The sequence below is a fragment of the Panthera onca genome, chromosome A2, assembly GCF_046562875.1.
Source record: "Panthera onca isolate mPanOnc1 chromosome A2, mPanOnc1 haplotype 2, whole genome shotgun sequence".
Classification (NCBI taxonomy): Eukaryota; Metazoa; Chordata; class Mammalia; order Carnivora; family Felidae; genus Panthera; species Panthera onca.
Window position 1 is genome coordinate 26,367,377 of NC_138340.1, and position 18,569 is coordinate 26,385,945.

Sequence of the window (18,569 nt, forward strand, 5' to 3'; positions counted from 1 at the left end):
CACCAACACCACTCTTGCTGTCTCTTGCTCTGAGGTTGAAGATGCCTTGTTGGAGTGGGGACTCTGATGCCACCACAGTGTCCAGGTGGTGGGTAACTAGGAGCTTCAGGACACCAGCGGCTGCTCCTCTCTCTCTGGGTCTCCAGCCTGGGATTGCTGATCTTTTCCTTCTTTTCCTGGTGTTCTCCAGATGACCAAGGAAATACAGGTCCTTAGTGCTCTTGTGGGGGAGTTATGAGATGTCCATTTGTATTTTGTTTCAGTTTTTTTTTTTTTAAGTTTATTTAATTTTTGACAGAGAAAGTATGAGTAGGGGAGGGGCAGAGAGTGAGGGAAAGAAAATCCCAAGCAGGTTCCACACTGTCAGTGCAGCGCCTGATGCAGGGCTCGAACCCATGAACTGTGAGACCATGACCTGAGCCAAAATTGGACACTTAACCATCTGAGCCACCAAGGTGCCCCTGTTGACTTTTTATTTAAATTCCAAAGGTGTCCATTTGTGTTACTACCAAGTCTAATTGAGGGCCAGCCAATGTATAGGGAAAACAGGTGTTTCCCAGTCACTAGGGGCTTGTATTGGAAAACGCACACACACATGCCCCACTCCACACAAACCTCACCTTATTCATCTAACAAGATGCTTTTCTTTCTTTCTTTCTTTCTTTCTTTCTTTCTTTCTTTCTTTCTTTCTTTCTTTCGCTTCTATCATTTAAAAACCTGTCTGAGTGGCTCAGTCAGTTAAGCATCTAACTTCAGCTCAGGTCATGATTGCGAGTTTGAGCCCTGTGTAGGGTGCCTGGTACCTGCTTTGAATTCTGTGTCTCTCTCTCTGCCCCTTCCTTGCTCGTGCTTTGTCTCTGTCTCTCTCTCAAAAATAAATAAACATTAAAAAACATTTTTTAAAGCCTCAGTGCAGTGTAGCCATCTTCCTGCTTCAGACCTCAAACCTCCTCAGAATAGGGGATTTTTAATGTCCATTTTTAATGTCCATGCAAAAGTCACTTGTACCAGAGATGAGGAGCTTGGATCCCTGTGACAGCTTTGTAGCATTTCCCCTCTGTGAACCTCAGGTCCTGATCTATAAAACAAGAAGAGGGGAAAGGGGAGTGGACAGGAAGTGGACAGGCCCTCTTTTACCCAAGAACCCTATGAGTAGGTCAGGCAGTAGTGCGCTCAAGTAGGGGTGTGGATTGTGTTCAGAACGAGAGCAGGATGCTTTGGGAAGTTGTAGGCCGCAGTCCGCTGTGCAGACCTCCACACATCTACTCCTGCTGTAGACCTCCTCTACTACTCCTGCTGTAGTAGATGGGGGATCTGGAGCCCAGCTGCTGGGCTGGAGGAGGCTGTTCCCTGTAATCATCATGGAGCTGGGATCTAGGAGCTCAGAGATTGCACATACTGGGGGCAACTGGAATATTCTGAGCTGAGAAGTCAGAGGTCTGTGGGAAGCACAGGGTGGGCCTGAAGGCATTGCTGTGCATTTCCTGCCTGGGGCTGGTTTATCAGCATTTCCTGAGCATGCAGTTTTTCCCCAGGTGTCAGTCAGTGTTCAAGAAATGAGAGCAGATGCCTTTCGTTTCGTGGATTTCGTGTTCTAATGGGAGAGAGCATCCACATCCATTGAACACATATTGAACCCTTAGTTCTTGCTTTATCAAATATTTATTGCCTACTCTGTGTCAGGTGCTACAAATACAGCATTGAGGAAAATATAGTCCCCTACCTGCACCCCAAGGCACTTCTGCAGGGAGACTGACAGGTGAAGGCTATGGCAGAGTAGACATGGAGCAGCATCTTGAGGGTAGGGGTAGAGGGGCAGATGATCCAGATCTGAAGGTGGAGGAAGGCTTCCAGAAAAGTTGATACCTACGTGGAGATCTAAGGATAAGTAGAAGTTTGCCAGGCCAGAGGCAAGGGCCAGTGCTCCAGGAGAGAAAAAAATATTTCCATGTAGCTGTGGGCTTTTGCCCAGACTAAGACATAGCCTTCCAGTTGGAGTTCACAGTCTAATGGAAGAGAGTAGCCATACCTCAGGACAGTCCATGGTGAATCCCATAGGAGAAGGACACTTGTAGCTCTGGGAATGTACAGAGGATGGAGGGCCCAGGGAGACCTGGCTAGGGGAGCAGCAGATTTGGGTTGACCCTTGAAGGACAGGAATGGAAAATGCAGAGGGGTGGGGTCAGGCCAGTCTTCTGGGGGTCAAGGCAGGCAAATCTAGGTACCACATGTTGTGGAGGGGTAAAGACAGAAAGATAAGTTAAAGCCAGAGCTGAGTTAACACTAGATTTAGAAGCTTGGCCTGGGGCGCCTGGGTGGCTCAGTCGGTTGAGCATCCGACTTCGGCTCAGGTCATGATCTCACAGTCTGTGAGTTCGAGCCCCGCATCGGGCTCTGTGCTGATGGCTCAGAGCCTGGAGCCTGTTTCCGATTCTGTGTCTCCCTCTCTCTCTGCCCCTTCCCTGCTCATGTTCTGTCTCTGTCTCAAAAATAAATAAAAACATTAAGAAAAAAAATTAGTTTAAAAAAAGAAGCTTGGCCTTGATTTTGTTAGGAAATGGTGTGCTAGTAAATGTTTCTAAGCAGAGGAGTAGATGCTTACGATTGAAGTGCGTTGCCTGAATCTGGGGAGGGAGGGGATTCATACTGAAAGTGTAGGTATGTGATTTGCTTCACAATAAGTCATAGTTCAAGGGAAAGAAAATGTCCTTTCTGCAATTTCCTGATTCTCTAAGGTAAAAAAAAAAAAATCAGTTTTCCAGTCCTCAATTTATCAGTAACAAATTCAGCACGTTCTGTTTGTTGACAGCTATTTCCCCCATTCCTAGAACAACATGTGGTATGTAGTAGCATACGATAAATGTTGAATAAGGATTTTGCGGGAAATTATGAGTCACTGTTGGTTGTGAATGAACTGTCCTTTACAGCTCTTAGAATCACATTGTACTGCATTTAGAAAATTATTTTTCATGATCCTTCTCAAAGTTGATAATGATTTTCACTGAAAACAATGTGTTTTTAAGTTATGTTGAAGTTGTTTTAACGATTGTTTACATTCAAGTTGTTTTGGAAATGCTGAAACATTTTTATCAACATTAATTATAGAGGAGGTACAGAGGTCCCAGTGTTGATTATGAAAATTTTATATGCTTCTGCCATACTCGGTCCCTCCAGATGGTTTGTCACTTTGGGGTAGTTAGAACAAATGTAGGTGGAGTCAGTTTTGTATTTGATCATGTCTTGTTTTCTTCTGTGTGGATAGCATCAACACTTTATGTATCGAGTCACTAAACGAGTCAATTGTTTTCTTCCCCGAATCTCTTAACTCATAATGTGCCGTAAAATATATGACATTGTTTGCCAAATGCTTGGCATGGTAATTCCAGACTAGGTCATTCTGGCATATGGAGAGCATTTTTGCCGAATCTCTCATTCCTCACCAGTGTGCCTGGAATGTCATTCATGCTAGGTGGAGGTGAAATTCCACAGTGAACTTGCAGTGTTGCTGTTTGCTTTCAGGGATCTAGAGTGGCTTCATTTTCTCATTGCATTGAGGGAAAATAGCAAATTACAGATGTTGCTTTTTGCAGGAAATGTAAAAAGGCACAGTTGTTCTGATAATTTCTTAATACAGTGAACGTTAAAGAACTTCCTCTTCTCATTGTCTTCTTAAAAGGGGGAGGGGCGCCTGGGTGGCGCAGTCGGTTAAGCGTCCGACTTCAGCCAGGTCACGATCTCGCGGTCCGTGAGTTCGAGCCCCGCGTCAGGCTCTGGGCTGATGGCTCGGAGCCTGGAGCCTGTTTCCGATTCTGTGTCTCCCTCTCTCTCTGCCCCTCCCCCGTTCATGCTCTGTCTCTCTCTGTCCCAAAAAAAAAAAAAAAAAGGGGGAAACGTTCTTACGATACATGAACACAAAAGAAGGATGGATTATTTTTCCAGTAAACAGGGGTATGGTAACTTCCCACAATAGAACTGTGTTGTTGCTGTACATAGATGTTTTTCTAAAACACTGGCTTTTATTTCCAATATATATTTAAGGCTAATCGCTTCTTTGTTGGTGAAAGCTGTAATTCCATGAGGAATGAAGACAGGATAAATATCACTTGGAGCAACATAAAGACTGTTCTGAGCTGACCTCAGATCACATTTTGAATTTTGTGCTTGGGTTGTGGCCTGGTGCATATAATGAAGTCCTGGCTTATGCCAACTAGTTTAGGTATTTTAGATCTTTCAGTTTAAAAAATATCTACGTATTTTTTTATATCATTAATAATTACTCTTTTTAATAAACTTTTTACTTTGGAATAATTTTAGACTTATAGAGTATAGAGAGTTTCCATATACCACCCCTCACCGAATTTTCGCTAATGTTAGCATCTTACATGACCATGGCACAGTTATCAAAACTAAGAAATCAACATTGGTACATTACTATTAACTACAGATTCTATGCAGATTTCACTAGTGTTTCCACTAATGTCCTTTTTCTGTTCCAGGATCCAATCTAGAATCCTACATTGCAGTTATATCTGCAGATTTTTTTTTAATTAAGTTTTTTAAGAAGGTCATAGACCATAAGGATTTCATTTGCTAGAATAAGATCTTAAGCATATGGTACTTTCATAATAGGTTTGCCTGATGAGTTTCTAAAATGTCTTTGCAGAGATTGCCTTACAGCAAGTTTCCATGTTCTTCCGATCAGAACCAAAGTGGGAGGTGGTAGAGCCATTGAAAGACATAGGTGAGAAACTGGCATATGTCTAGTCTGTTAATACAGGTCACAGAACTGGACTCTTTGTCACACTTTCCTATCTGTATCCTGAGAAAGCTCTTAAATGCAGGTGATTTCTTTTTCTTTTTGCTTTCTGACTGCCTGGAGGTGCAGTCCATAATTTTTATACTTCATGAATCTTGGGCAAAGCACTACCTGAGGGTTTGGAGGGTAGTACTGTATACTTTTAGGGCCCTCATTCATTTGCCATCACTCTTTCTCACTAAACTTTAACTTAAGTTTTCCTATTCCCGTGAATAGAATAGTTTCTTTGCCGTTGTTTTTGGTGGTTTTTTTGGTGGGGTTTCTGGACTTTTTGTTTTGTTTTGCTTTTCTTAAGTACAGTCTTTCCCATGTCAACATTACCAAATGGTCATTTTGCTGGTGCCTGTGTTACTGTGGATAGTATTACCAAACTTAAGTTTTATTATTCTTTAGTTGATGATATTTCTGTTGGTGTAAAAATGATATGCTATAAATACATCTCTGCTTTTATGGCAGGTTGGAGAATAAGGAAGAAATATTTCTTGATGAAGATTAAAAATCAGCCAAAGGAACGGCTAGTGTTAAGCTGGGTAAGCTGGTTTTTTGCTTCAGTCTCATTTCAGGGACTTTAGCTGGGTTTATGAAAGCAGATATTGGAAAAGAGAATTAAGAAACTGTACTGTGCTCCTGAATGATGTATAAGGCCTCTTCAGTCCCACAACAAAAGAGAGTCATTTTGAGTCACTTTGCTTATTCATTTGGTTATATGGATGTGATATTATCTGATCAACTAGTAAACATCTGGAAAGAAACAGGAACAGCTTAAAATACTTCTGGAGCCTCTTTAGGATTGGCAATTTTGCAGTTTGTTTTAAGGAAGACATACTTGAACATTACTTTATGTTATATCTCTCACTTTGGGAGTTCTAGTGATTTGGTTAATGGAATTTGGTAAGAGTGTAGTTAAATCCTGGTACATATATGTTTATATTCTACCGCTCCAGAAAAGCCTTGAGGCAACAAAACTTAGTGTGGTTTTCATCTTTGGTTTACAGTCATATATTTGGGCAAATGAAAAAAGGGAAAGAGTAACAAGGAATTTTTCTTTTGATTACTAAGGCAACACCCTAATATTTCCCCCCATGTTTTCAGGCTGACCTTGGTCCCGACAAGTATCTGTCAGATAAAGATTTTCAGTGTCTAATCAAACTTCTACCTTCCTGTTTGGTGAGTACAAGCCCTTCTATTATTCTACGTACTGATGACAGATTCACAGTGTTTTCTTGTAGGTGACCATGGACAGACGAGCTGGAAATACTCTGTAGGCTCAACGGAATGGAGAGGTAGAGTGGATTTTAGTTCAGACTGAAATTGTTCAGGGCTACTCCCATAGTTCAGAGGCCATTTAAATGGCATTCGTGACATCTACACAAACCATGAAACATGATAATTTAAATGGTTATGTGTGTTTTAAACAAATGTCAGAGTAGGAAAGCACCCACTTTGTTCTTGATGAGGATGTTTATATCCATGGAATTGAAAGATCTGTTTCTAGCCTGAGAAAACAGAACTAATATAGATTTAGATAGGCTGGGTATGGGGAAGCACAAGAGCTCTTTTGCTGTCTGAGTCACTATTCTCACAGGCCAAATAGTTGGCCTTTAGGAGTGCCTGGTATTGTTTATGCTAATGTACATTTTGATCCAAGGCCTTTAGTGGAAAAAAACACATCAATATGTTTCAGAATATATGCAGAATGTCTTCAGGAAAAGACTAATCTGGCCAGAAAATTGAGTTAGTATTGATGTTCTTTATCTGTGGTCTGCATGAGGATGTAGGACCCTAGACTGAGTCATTCATGAGCACAATTATGCTGACCTGTCTAGGTGGGTTGGCAAGTTCGTTTTTGAAGATAGAAGGTCTTGTCAGGCTAGCAAAACCAAGCATTTAATGAAGTGTGATATGTAGCCAAGAAAAATGCTGTGGTCTTTGAGTGCGATTAGTTGTGTGACACAGGCTCTCAGCATTCAATTCCATTTTTTTTTTTTTTTAATTTTGGTTTTCAACATTTATTTATTTATTTATTTATTTAATTATTTAGGGAACAAGTACACGAACAGGGGAGGGGCAGAGGGAGAGATGGAGTCACAGAATCCGAAGCAGGCTCTAGGCTCTGAGCTGTCAGCACAGAGCCTCAGGCAGGGCTTGAACCCATGAACTGTGAGATCACGACGACTTGAGCCGAAGTTGGACACTTAACCAACTGAGCCACCCAGACGCCCCTCCAAATTTCTTTTAATGGTTGTGGTTTTTTAAAAGGAGGTAGTACAGATAAGTGGTGCATGTTAAAATTGTGGAAAGTGAGAAAACATGGAAAAGCAAAAATAAAATAAAACTCACTTGTAATCCCAACCAACCAGAAGCATGAACCAAAATGTGTAGTTGTTGCTTTTCTAGAGCTTTATATGGTTATTTTTGAAAAATTAAATACATATTATTTTAAAACCTGATTTTTTGGTTAATGGTATACCATGCGCATCTTTTATGTTGAATACATGTAGTATAACATCATTATTCTGGCTCCATAGAATTGTCGTTGGCTTTACTTCAGTTTATTCAGCTAATCTTATACTAGACATTTGGACCACTTCCAGTTTTTTGTTCTTATTTAAAAAAAAAAAGCCACAGTGAACAATTCAGGCTAAACATTTGTACCCATCCTTAATTATTTTCATAAGATGATAAGAATTAATAAAGGAGATATTTTGAGACTGTATAAATATCCTGTTGTTACCAAATCCACTAGTTTTAGCCTCATTGAGATTTTCCAACTTCATCATTCTTCTTAGGTTTATGAGTTGGCACTCTAAGGAAGAGCTTCCTATTCTCCCCTCTGTTTATATCGTATGGACTCAAAGATTTTTATTTTATTCATTGGGTTCCTTTTTGGGGTGATGAAAATGTTCTAAAATTAGGTTGTGTGGTAGTTTGTACAGCTCTGAATATACTGAAAATCATTGACTTGTGCACTGTAAATAGATGAATTTTAATGGTATGTGCGGTTATATTTCAATAAAGCTGTTAGAATGTCAACATCAATCATTTTGATGTGATGATCAGGAGAAACTTCATGATCAGTTACTGTATTTTTTGGACACACCCTTCCATCCCCACCCCACTCAACCCCTGCCTCCCGATTCCTTGCACAGCTCAGCTCCTAAGGGTTTAAATTTTAATGTTATTCCTTTGAGCTAATGGTTATTGTAATATCTGTCTGAAGCCACTTTGTTCATGTAACCAAAATTCCAGGTCATACGAGGACTTTCCTTTCAGTCATTAAATAATTTGTCTCACTCTTCACCCCACTTGGTTGACTCAGTGTCCCCATCTCAGGAATACCCTGTGAATCGTCATATTGCACACTCCAGTAGAAGGATCGGAAGATTCTTGCAAGCTGCTTTTGATAAGGGCTTAAGATGCCAAAGGATGCTGCTTTTGCTTGTTTTCTGGCTTTTACATTCCCTGGCGTGGTACCGAACAGCAGTGTGAAATGTTAGGCAAAGCTGTGAATAAAGACACATTTACCCTGGTCCTCACTTGGCTGTTCTAGGATTTGGCTATAGTCTTTACCAGTTTACAGCAGCAGAATATTAAAACCACTGTCCCCCAAACTCAGACTTTCTCTTTCTTCCACCCTTTTGCCTGGGTTCTGAGAATGTGCATACCCAGGCAGATACCTTCACATGTAGAGCTCACCGTGCCGGTTAGCCACCTCCCTTTGTTTATGTTCCTTCTCTCATCTAAAGAACCAGGTGCACCCGGGTGGCTCAGTCGCTTAAGCGTCTGACTCTTGATTTCGGCTTGGGGTGAGATGGAGCCCTGCATGGGACTCCGTGCTGACAGCGGGGAGCCTGCTTGGGATTTTCACTCTCTCCCTCTCTCTGCCCCTCTCCCCTCACGCTCCGTCTCTCTCCAAATAAATAAACATTTTAAAAAATAAAGAACGAGGTGCTAGTTGATCATCTTGTAAGAAAATGCCATGTGTTCAGGGACATCCCCACATTTATGTGCAACTACACAGCTGAAATGGTACTTGTCTCTATGTAACCAGATTCTTATCTCAAAGGACCTAGACACTGATGTGAATAATCGTGAATTTCTTTCTTGTTTTGGCAGCACCCTTACATCTATCGGGTCACCTTTGCCACAGCTAATGAATCCTCAGCATTGCTTATTAGGATGTTTAATGAAAAAGGAACTTTGAAGGACCTGATCTACAAGGTACTTGTGCAAGTTCATGATCATAAGGACGTTCTCAAGTCCCTTCAGAACCTGTTGTTGATACTTGAGCTTTAAGTTTCCAGAAGTTAGGCCCTGGGGGCTTTATTTTAATTTTGATTTTATTTGGAATCTATTTTGACTTTAGCAATAAAACTGCCCAGTCTGGTAGAGCATTCCTTTCCCCACATGGAAGAAGGTTGGACACACAATGCTTAGGTCCATTACATTGTAGGCTGCTTTCTTAGGTCAGTTTTGAAGTTTGTGTCTTTCACTTAAGAAAGCAATACTGCAGTATCTCAGGAAAGTTGGAAAATAGGACTTTGGGGTCTGCCAAGGTCAAGACCTGTTTGATCTTCACTGGACTAGAGAAGGGATGGAACCCAGGTCAGCTTCTTTCTATCAACTGTACAGACCCTTGTATTTTAAAAAACCACCTCCTGTGAGTTGATCTCATCAGGCACCACCAGCTGCTCAGACTCCTCCCTGTTCCAGGAGGCTGTGTGCAGAATGTAAACCCTCTGCTGCTTTCTTATGTGCTCTTTGTTCTTTTCCAAAGGCAAAACCAAAAGACCCATTCCTAAAGAAGTACTGCAACCCTAAGAAGATCCAGGGCCTTGAACTCCAGCAAATAAAAACATATGGGCGGCAAATATTAGAGGTAAGAGGTATTTAATATTTGTTTAAGCTGCATTGGAATTTCATCCAGTTTACTGTATTCTTTTGGGAAAGTTCTTAGGCAACATCCAAAATAGTTTAAGTTGTCTGATCACTTATAAACTGATGGCATTGTCCCATTTTATCCCAAAAAGCAAATATTTGAGACCTAAGACAGCAGTTTAGATCTACAAAATTACCAAAGCTTAGCTATTGGAATTTAGTGTCTGATTTTTAAGAACTTTACTGTGCAGATACCAACTTTTGTGTTATGTTTGGTTGATCTTTATCTTTGTGCCAATATTGTTGGTTTTGTTTTGTCAATATGTAACCGTATGGCTCCCTTGCATAAGTGTAACTAGCATGAAAAGGCTTTCCCGTTTTCTTTCTACATCAGTATTCTCCAGGCTCCTTGGATTGTGAGACCCTATTAGTGAAAATAATTTAAACATAACCCCACCCCACCCCCCGCCGATGTTACATATATTTAACTATTATATGCGTACCCTACTACTAATATATGTTGTACATTATAAGTTAGGAAAGAAGGAGATTAAAAACAAAACAAGAAGAAGGAGAAGTTAAAGTGGCACCTGAGTGGCTCAGTGGTCCGACTCTTGATTTTGGCTCAGGTCATGATCTCACAGTTTGTGGGTTTGAACCCTGTGTCAGGCTCCATGGTGACAGTACAGAGCCTGCTTGGGATTCTTTCTCTCTCCCTCTCTCTGCCCCAACCCTGCTGACATGCGTGCGTGCTCCAAAGAAAGGAAGGAAGGAAGGAAGGGAGGAAGGAAGGAAGGAAGAAAAAGAAAGAGAAAAGGGAGAAGTTGTATCATTTTCTTCTAGTCCTTAGTAGATTACCCTGGGCACCCCCTTTGGCTAGCACTGCTCTAGTTCACAAGGTCTTTGTGGGGGTTTATCTAGGGATCTGGATTACCGGATGAGCCACTGTTTATTAAATGGCAGGAAAAGTTTGCTTCTTTCTGTGGAAGCCGGTCATATGTTTCTGTTAATAAACAGCCCAGTATATTCTGAGAAGAGATTGGTCTAGAGATGTCTTCAGCTCAGACTCTTTTCCTGAATAACTTTGGCCAATGCCCTGACATGATAGCTTTACTCATCTGTGCAGGAGGATCAAGACTGTGGCCTGAAAAGAGCTGGCCCGTTGAGATCAGAAAGTGCTTAAAGTAGAGCTTTTTGGCACCAAAGGTGTTAACCCCAAGTATATGCAGACTGCTCCTCTGTTGTTTGGAAATGAGGGAGCTTATTGTTGTGTCTCATAGCTGGAAAGCATTCAGCATCATCGCCTTCTCCAAAGAAATGGATGGAAGTGGCATTTTTCTTTAGGAATCTCCTCAGTGACCTCTTTGGTTTTGCTTCACAATGTATTGACTTAAAATACAAATTTAACCTGTCTCATAGCTGAATGAATTGGGGGAGAAAATGTAACCTATACATATTTTTTAATAGGTACTGAAGTTTCTACATGACAAGGGATTCCCTTATGGGCATCTGCATGCCTCCAATGTGATGCTAGATGGTGACACTTGTCGGCTGCTAGACCTTGAGAATTCTTTATTGGGCCTTCCTTCCTTCTACCGATCCTATTTCTCACAGTTCAGGAAAATCAATGTAAGTTGCTAAAAGTAACAAAACAGCAAGTTCATTTTTTGGTCTAAATTGCCCCCATGCAGGACCCATGATCTGCGCATGTAAGAAATATGCACTAAGCAGTGAGAGGTACAGGCAGGGTAGGCCATGCCTCTTAGCCCTCTTCCTCCTACAGAGCATCACTGTACCTCCAAGAGCCTTGTTGAAATGGTAGATGGGACACGGAGAGATGTAGAATCACTGACTGGAAAACAGTGGAGAGTAGGACCAAGATCTTGAGTCAAAGTAATGCCTTGTGAGCTTTTGCAAAAGGCTTTGGAGTTGTGTTTTCACTACCAGTTGTGGGTGGAGTTGCCCCTGGGCCATGTTTCTCAGTGGAAGTGTAGGAAAGGAGCATTGGAATTCACAAACCCAAACTGAAGGATCACCACGCTGCTGCTGTCTTGTCTTCCACAGACATTGGAAAGTGTGGACGTCCACTGCTTTGGCCACTTACTGTATGAAATGACTTATGGACGACCGCCAGACTCAGTGCCTGTAGACTCCTTCCCTCCTGCACCGTCTATGGCTGTGGGTTAGTATGGGGTTTGAAGGAGTCTTCTGGGCCCTGGTAGTCTGCAGAGTTACTCACCCCCTTTCCAGAGTCCAGGAAGGACCCAGAGGAAGTTGGCATGCTCCACAGTCAATCAAATCCAATTTAAAATTCAACAAAGTCTGAGCAATTTATTTACATGCACTTCACTAAAAATTCAGATGGCTTGTCCATTTGTCAGGCTATCTGAAACCTCAGGAGATGTTTTGTAACTGTTTTTAGAATTTTGAAAGTAGGTTGTAAAAAGAAGTATGGCTGGACTGAGTCTGATAGAAAAGCAGAAACCAGGAGCAGGCAAATTGAAGGCAGCCTTTCGACTCGGGCAGGTGTCGGGAGCCAGACTGAGGCCGAAGTGGGACCTGCAGGGAACAAGAGAACCAGGGGCTGGACCTCTTATAAATAAAAGCCTGGCAGGACGAGCGTGAGGAGGGGTAGGCAGGTAGACAGATGCCTGGAAAATTGGATCCAGGAGTTCTTCCAGCATTACTGAGGGGACCGAGGAGAGTCCGAGGCCAGGTGGGAGACACCTTTGGTAGAGGGATGTAGGAACTGATGCACACTCATCCAGGGACCCTTTCATGCCCTCCACAGCCAGCTCAGAACTCACTGCTAGAGCACTGAGAAGGGAGGGCAGGGTAGCTCCTGGACCCCCAAGTCTTCAAGATCTGCAAGCTAAGCCTCCACCAAGTGTTAGTTCTGTGTCAAATGAGGTGGCTCAAAAGAACAGGCCCTGAGACGACTTTGTGTTGAGTTTGAACAGCTGAAACTCAACAGTGACCTGTGAGTAGAAAAGTCTGGCTGCTTTTGTTTATATATCATCCAAGGTGTTGGATGATGAGGTATCAACAGTTGGCATTTTGTGTGCTGGTTTTGATTAAAGGCACACAAGCAGCAAAATGTCTTTCAAGTTCAGAATTTTCTGTGTGGTGTTTACTTCTCTTTTAAGAGAGCAAACACTTTTATGAATGATATCTTGAGTCCTTCCTCCAATTATCTTTGAGATATATTTAGCTTTCTGTCAGCATGTGGTTTCTGAACCATTTATTTTGAGTCATCGGTAACATCCATGGTGCCAACATCCCCCTCCCCCGTGTATGCCATCTGTCTGTGCGTGAAGAGTTTTGACACCATCCTGATCAGCCTGCAGACAGTTGTTGCGAAGTGGTGTCAAACTTTTCATCACCAAGTGGATTTGCCAGCATGTTCTGTGGAACTAAAATGTGTATCTGTTCATTTCAAGTGGCCGTGTTGGAGTCTACGCTGTCTTGTGAAGCCTGTAAAAATGGCATGCCTACCGTCTCCCGGCTCTTACAGATGCCGTAAGTCAATCATATGCCTTGGTTGTAATCTTCATAACTGTGTCGAACGCCAGCCTACTAACCCAGGTGCTTGGTACCATAGTAAATACCCAATCGTGGTCCTTGCAGAGTTAGAGTGACCTGCTTGCTGTTGGTCACTTGCAGCATGATATCATGACCTTTCCTCGTGACCTCTCTGCTACCGTAGTCTGATAGCTCTGATTTCATGTCCACACTCTCACACGTGTCTCTCCCTGTCGGTGTTAGCATCGTGTGTGTGTACACATGGCATCCCCCCACCTAGGAAATCCTGACAGAGGGCTTGCTCGAGCGCTGTCCTTTATGGCCCTGTTTCAGCACACCAGTTGGCCCTCAGCTGTGACTGGTTCACAAGTCATAGGCCTCAGTGGATCCAACTCTAAGAGGAGGGTAGCACATTTCTTGCCTCCCATGCACTTGTTTGTTCCTTTGTTCCCTGAGTAACATTTATTAAACATCTGACATGTACCAGACCTTGTGCTAGGGGCTTAGAGCTCAGAAGGCATTCTCCCTTAAACTGGGTTATGAATAGTTAAGCAAGATAATTGAAATAGTACTTTGGGGCCTTGCCTCTCAGTATATTTTCTATCCCTTCTTAGAGAGGCAGCAGGTGGTTAAGTAGAATGTGTCTGAGGCTTAGACATAACCTCTAAGGGTTATGGGGGTGGACCTAGCTTCACCACTTCTACCTGGGTGACCTTTGGCAGGTTTCCTGCCTAGAAGCTGAGTTTCCTTATCTGTAAAATGAGGATGATAATAGGACCCACCTCAGAAGGTTATTGGGAGGATTTAATGAGATGATTCCTAATAAAGTGCCAGGTACTTAATAAGTGCTTTTTATTTTATTTTATTTTTAAAGGAGTTCTCTCTCTTTTTCTTTTTTTTTTTTTTAAAGTTGATTTATTTATTTTGAGAGTGAAAGAGAGAGAACATGTGAGTAGGAGAGGGGCAGAGAAAGAGAGAGAGAATCCCAAGCAAGTTCAACCTTGTCAGCTTGACTCCCGGAGCCCGACTTGGGGCTTGAACCCATGAACTGTGAGGTCATGTCCTGAGCTGAAATCAAGAGTCGGACGTTTAACTGACTGAGCCCCCCAGGCACCCCAATAAGTGCTTTTCAAATGTTCATTATGATTAATACTGGTTCAGCTTATCTTTTGTGAACATGACATGCCATGCAGTGTGCCCAGTGCTTTGTCTGTACCAGCTTGCTGTAGAACACATGTACTCAGGAAACAATAATGTAGGGAACAGGGCAGGACTTAGCTGGAAGTGCATACAGCCAGAACTCAGAGGAGGTTGTGGTAAGTTCAGGTTCCTCGTGTTTAGAGAGGGTCTGCTATAGCCCAGGTGCCGTCCTAGGCCCCAAGGAAGCTGGTGCTGAGGCAAGCAGCCCAAGCCCTTGCCCTGAGGATGTGACATATTAAAGTTCTGCTGACACTGGCATGTCCCTCTCCCAAGCATCCTCCTTTAACAGCAATGTGAATACAGAAGAATAGATCCAGTTAGGGAAATAAAATAATTTTCACACAAACTGGTAGAGGAAAATGCATTTGTGGTTAGGGAACAGCCCGTATCCATGTTGATTTACTTGGATTTGCATTTGCAGCCCCCCCTTCCGCCCCCCGAAGCTCTTCCATTCTCCACCCCGTCTTCCAGTGCTAAAGTGAATCCAAATTGTTTTTTCCTCACTTAAGTCTTTCTACCGTGTGGCCTTCAGCCTTGCGAAGAATACTTGAATATATGAAGACGCGTGAGCTATGTTCAGTTAAAACATGTTTTCTGGAAGTAAATGGACCTGTGGCCTGGACAGGAGAGTTATGTCTCCTCCAGACACCTCCAGAGCCACCCCAGGAGCACTGTGGGGAAAAGTAAACGGTGTCATTTCTACTTGTGACATACTTCCTGTTTTTTAGAAAAGGGGAGACTCCTCAAGGAAAGAATCACGTACAGCCATTTGGGCACTATCCAAGCAGCCATTTAAATTCTCCCAACTGTTTTAGTCAAAGCAGTTCAGAATTCCTCATGCTGTTGTTTTTAGTAACACAATATTTTAAAAAGACTTATTTATTTTATTTTTAGGGAGAGAGTAAACAGGGGAAAGAAGGAAAGGGGGAGAGAGAAAGAGTTTTATCCTCCTCTAGTTTTTAAAAAAAGGCGGGGGCGGGTGTGGGAAATTGGTTCTTCTGTTTAGCAATATCTACTGTGTACATTATTTGCAATATAATAAATATAGTAATATAATGAAATAATAATATAAGGATTTGCAAAACTGATTTTTTTAAAGCATTATTGCTTTGCTGTATAGCAGGAGACGTCTTCTGTCCCACAGGTGGGGAAATAACCTTCAGTACAGGGCTGACCCAGTCTCTTCCTGGTATAGCCCCTCTAATATTAGGGAATAGGGGCAGCGGGGGTGGGGGAGGAGGTTCTGAGGTTTTTCCGAGGTCAGCCTGGGTGGCCTGTAAACTCCTTTGAGTTTGTTGATAAGCATGAACAAACTGGTAGATTGGGCTAGGGCCGAGAGATGTGGTGGGAACCTCATGGGCTAAAGATGTCTCATTCCATTTTGATCTGAGAGGACACCTGGCTTATGAAAACTTTTTTTTATTTCTTTTCTTTACAGGTTATTCAGTGATGTTTTACTAACCACTTCTGAAAAGCCACAGTTTAAGGTAAAGCAAATCGTATCATTTTTTTGGTTTGTGACATATATGAGTTGATTTTGAAACTTCGTGCTTTTAAAAAAAATTACTGAGGTAGAACATGATGATTCGATATTTGTGTACATTATGAAATGATCACCAACCCTAGTTAACATCTATCGCTATACATAGTTTTCTTGTGGTGAGAACTTTTAAGATTTAGTCTCAGCAACTCTCAACTATACAATACATTAATAATACTCACCATGCTATACATTATATCCCATGACTTACTCATTCTGGAACTGGAAATTTGTACCTTTTGGCCCCTTCACCCATTTCATCTGCCCCCTTCCCCCTCCCCAGCCCTGGCAAGTCTGTTCTTTGTCAACAATCTGTCCTCTATGAGTTTGGGTTTGGTTTTTGTTTTGTTTTTAGATTCCACATATAGGTGAGATCATATGGTATTTGTCTTTCTCTGACTTATTTCACTTAGCATAATACCACAAAGCTCCATTCATGTTGTTGTAGATAGAAGGATTTCTTTCTTCTTTTTTATGGTTGAGTAATATTCCATTGTATATACCCCCATTTTCTTTATCCATGCACCCGTTGATGGACGCTTAGATGTTGGCTATTGTAAATAATGCTGCAGTGAACATGGGAGTGTATATCTTTTCAATTTAGTGTTTTCATTTCCTTCAGATATATACCCAGGAGGGGAATTGCTGGATCATATGGTAGTTCTATTTTTAATTTTTTGACAAACCTCCATACTATTTTGCCTAGTGGCTGTACCAATTTACATCTCCACCAGTAATGTACAAGGTTTCTCTTTTCTGCACATCCTGATCAAAAGTTGTTATTTCTCAGGGCGCCTGGGCGACTCAGTCAGTTGAGCGTCCGACTTTGGCTCAGGTCATGATCTTGTGGTTCACGAGTTTGAACCCTGCGTCAGTTCTGTGCTGACAGCACAGAGCCTGGAGCCTGCTTCAGATTCTGTGTCTCCCTCTCTCTCTGCCTCTCCCCTGCTTGTACTCTGTCTCTCTCTCAAAAATAAATCAACATTAAAATTTTTTTAAAAGTTTTTTCTCATCTTTTTGATAATAGCCATTGTAACAGATGTGAGGTGATACCTCTTGTGGTTTTGGTTTGCATTTGCAGGATGATTAGTGATGTTGAGCACCTTTTCATTACCTGTTGGCCATTTGTGTGTCAAGTTAGTGCTTTTTTAAAGCGAACAAAAGAAGGTACAATATTTTTTTATTGGCATATAGTTAACATACCATATCCTCTTAGTTTGCATACATCAAAGTGATTTGATATTTTTAATTTTTTTTCCTTTTTTCTTTATGATTTGATATTTTTAATTTTTTTTCCTTTTTTCTTTAAAGAGAGTGCAAGCAGGGGAGAGGGACAGAGGGAGAATCTTTTTTTTTTAATGTTTATTTTGAGAGAGGGAGAGAGAGAGTGTACATGTGCACAAGCCAGGGGAGGACAGAGGGAGAGGGAGAGACAGAATCCTGAGCAAAATCCATGGTCAGCATGGTACCCAATGCAGAGCTTGATGTCACAACTGTGAGATCATGACCTGAGCCAAAATAGTCAAGCTTAACTGACTGAGCCACCTAGGCGCCCGATATTTTTATACGTTATGAAATGATCCCCACGATAAGTCTAGTTGCCATCTTTTACCACACAAAGGTATTAAAATATTATTGACTGTATTCCCTATGCTGTATATTATATACCCATGACTTACTTATTTTACCTAAGCTTACTTAGTTTAGGTACAGTATTTATAATAGTGAATATTTGAAAACAATCATAATGTTTTACAATTAGGGAATAATTTAATAATTGTGGTACATCTGTTTAATAAAATGTTTTTTATCTAATAAAAGTAAATTTTATTTATTTATTTACTGTTTATTTATTTTTGAGAGAGAGTATGAGCAGGGGAGGGGCAGAGAGAGAGGGAAACACAGTATCTGAAGCAGGCTCCAGGTTCTGAGCTGTCAGCACAGAACCCAGTGTGGGAGCCTGAACCCATGAGCTGTGAGATCATGACCTGAGCCAAAGCCAGTCGCTTAACTGACTGAGCCATCTAGGTACTCCCAAAAGTCAAACTTATAAAGACATGTAGTAGCACGGAAAATGATTATTTGGGCTTAGGGGGAAAAAGCAGGATATAAATACAATGTGTGAATATCTGTGTCAAAAAAAAAAAAAAAAAAAAAGGAATACTTGTGTCTAGAGAAAGGCAGGAAGGAAATATCCTGGGAAGTAGCAGTGTTGTGTAGTATCATGGAGAGAAAAAGCTCAGGTTGATGCCTTACTGTGCTTTTTTCATACCAGCCATTAATCTGAGGCTGGTTTTCTCAGACATGACATTTGACATTTTGGGCCAGATAGTTGTTTGCTGTGGGGGGCTGTCCTGTGCATTGTCAGAGGTTAAGCAACATCGCTGGCCTGTACCCACTAGATGTGAGCAGTACTTCCACCCCACACATTGTGACAATAAAAAAGGTCTCCAAAAATTGTCCAGTGTCCCCTGGAGAGAGGAGGGGGCAAGACTACCCCCATTTGAGATCCAGTCATCTATGGGCCTAATCTTTGAGTTGATGTTTACTCAGTGTGTACAGTTGATGAGTAACACCTGTTTATTGTCCTTGGTCAACTGAGATGATCTATGT

At 41.7% G+C, this 18,569-nt stretch overlaps 1 protein-coding gene across 11 annotated transcripts in view; it reads left to right on the forward strand.

Moving 5' to 3' along the window:
• Positions 1-18,569, forward strand: part of PXK (PX domain containing serine/threonine kinase like) — a 74,302-nt gene that overhangs the window by 38,165 nt on the left and 17,568 nt on the right. For all 11 annotated transcript variants that reach the window (XM_060631421.3, XM_060631422.3, XM_060631409.3 and 8 more), the window contains 9 exons: positions 4,664-4,741; positions 5,273-5,346; positions 5,909-5,983; positions 8,933-9,037; positions 9,594-9,695; positions 11,162-11,323; positions 11,759-11,876; positions 13,135-13,213; positions 15,855-15,903. In XM_060631421.3, the coding sequence (XP_060487404.3) occupies positions 4,664-4,741; positions 5,273-5,346; positions 5,909-5,983; positions 8,933-9,037; positions 9,594-9,695; positions 11,162-11,323; positions 11,759-11,876; positions 13,135-13,213; positions 15,855-15,903 (842 nt within the window). The remainder of the gene's footprint in view (positions 1-4,663; positions 4,742-5,272; positions 5,347-5,908; positions 5,984-8,932; positions 9,038-9,593; positions 9,696-11,161; positions 11,324-11,758; positions 11,877-13,134; positions 13,214-15,854; positions 15,904-18,569) is intronic.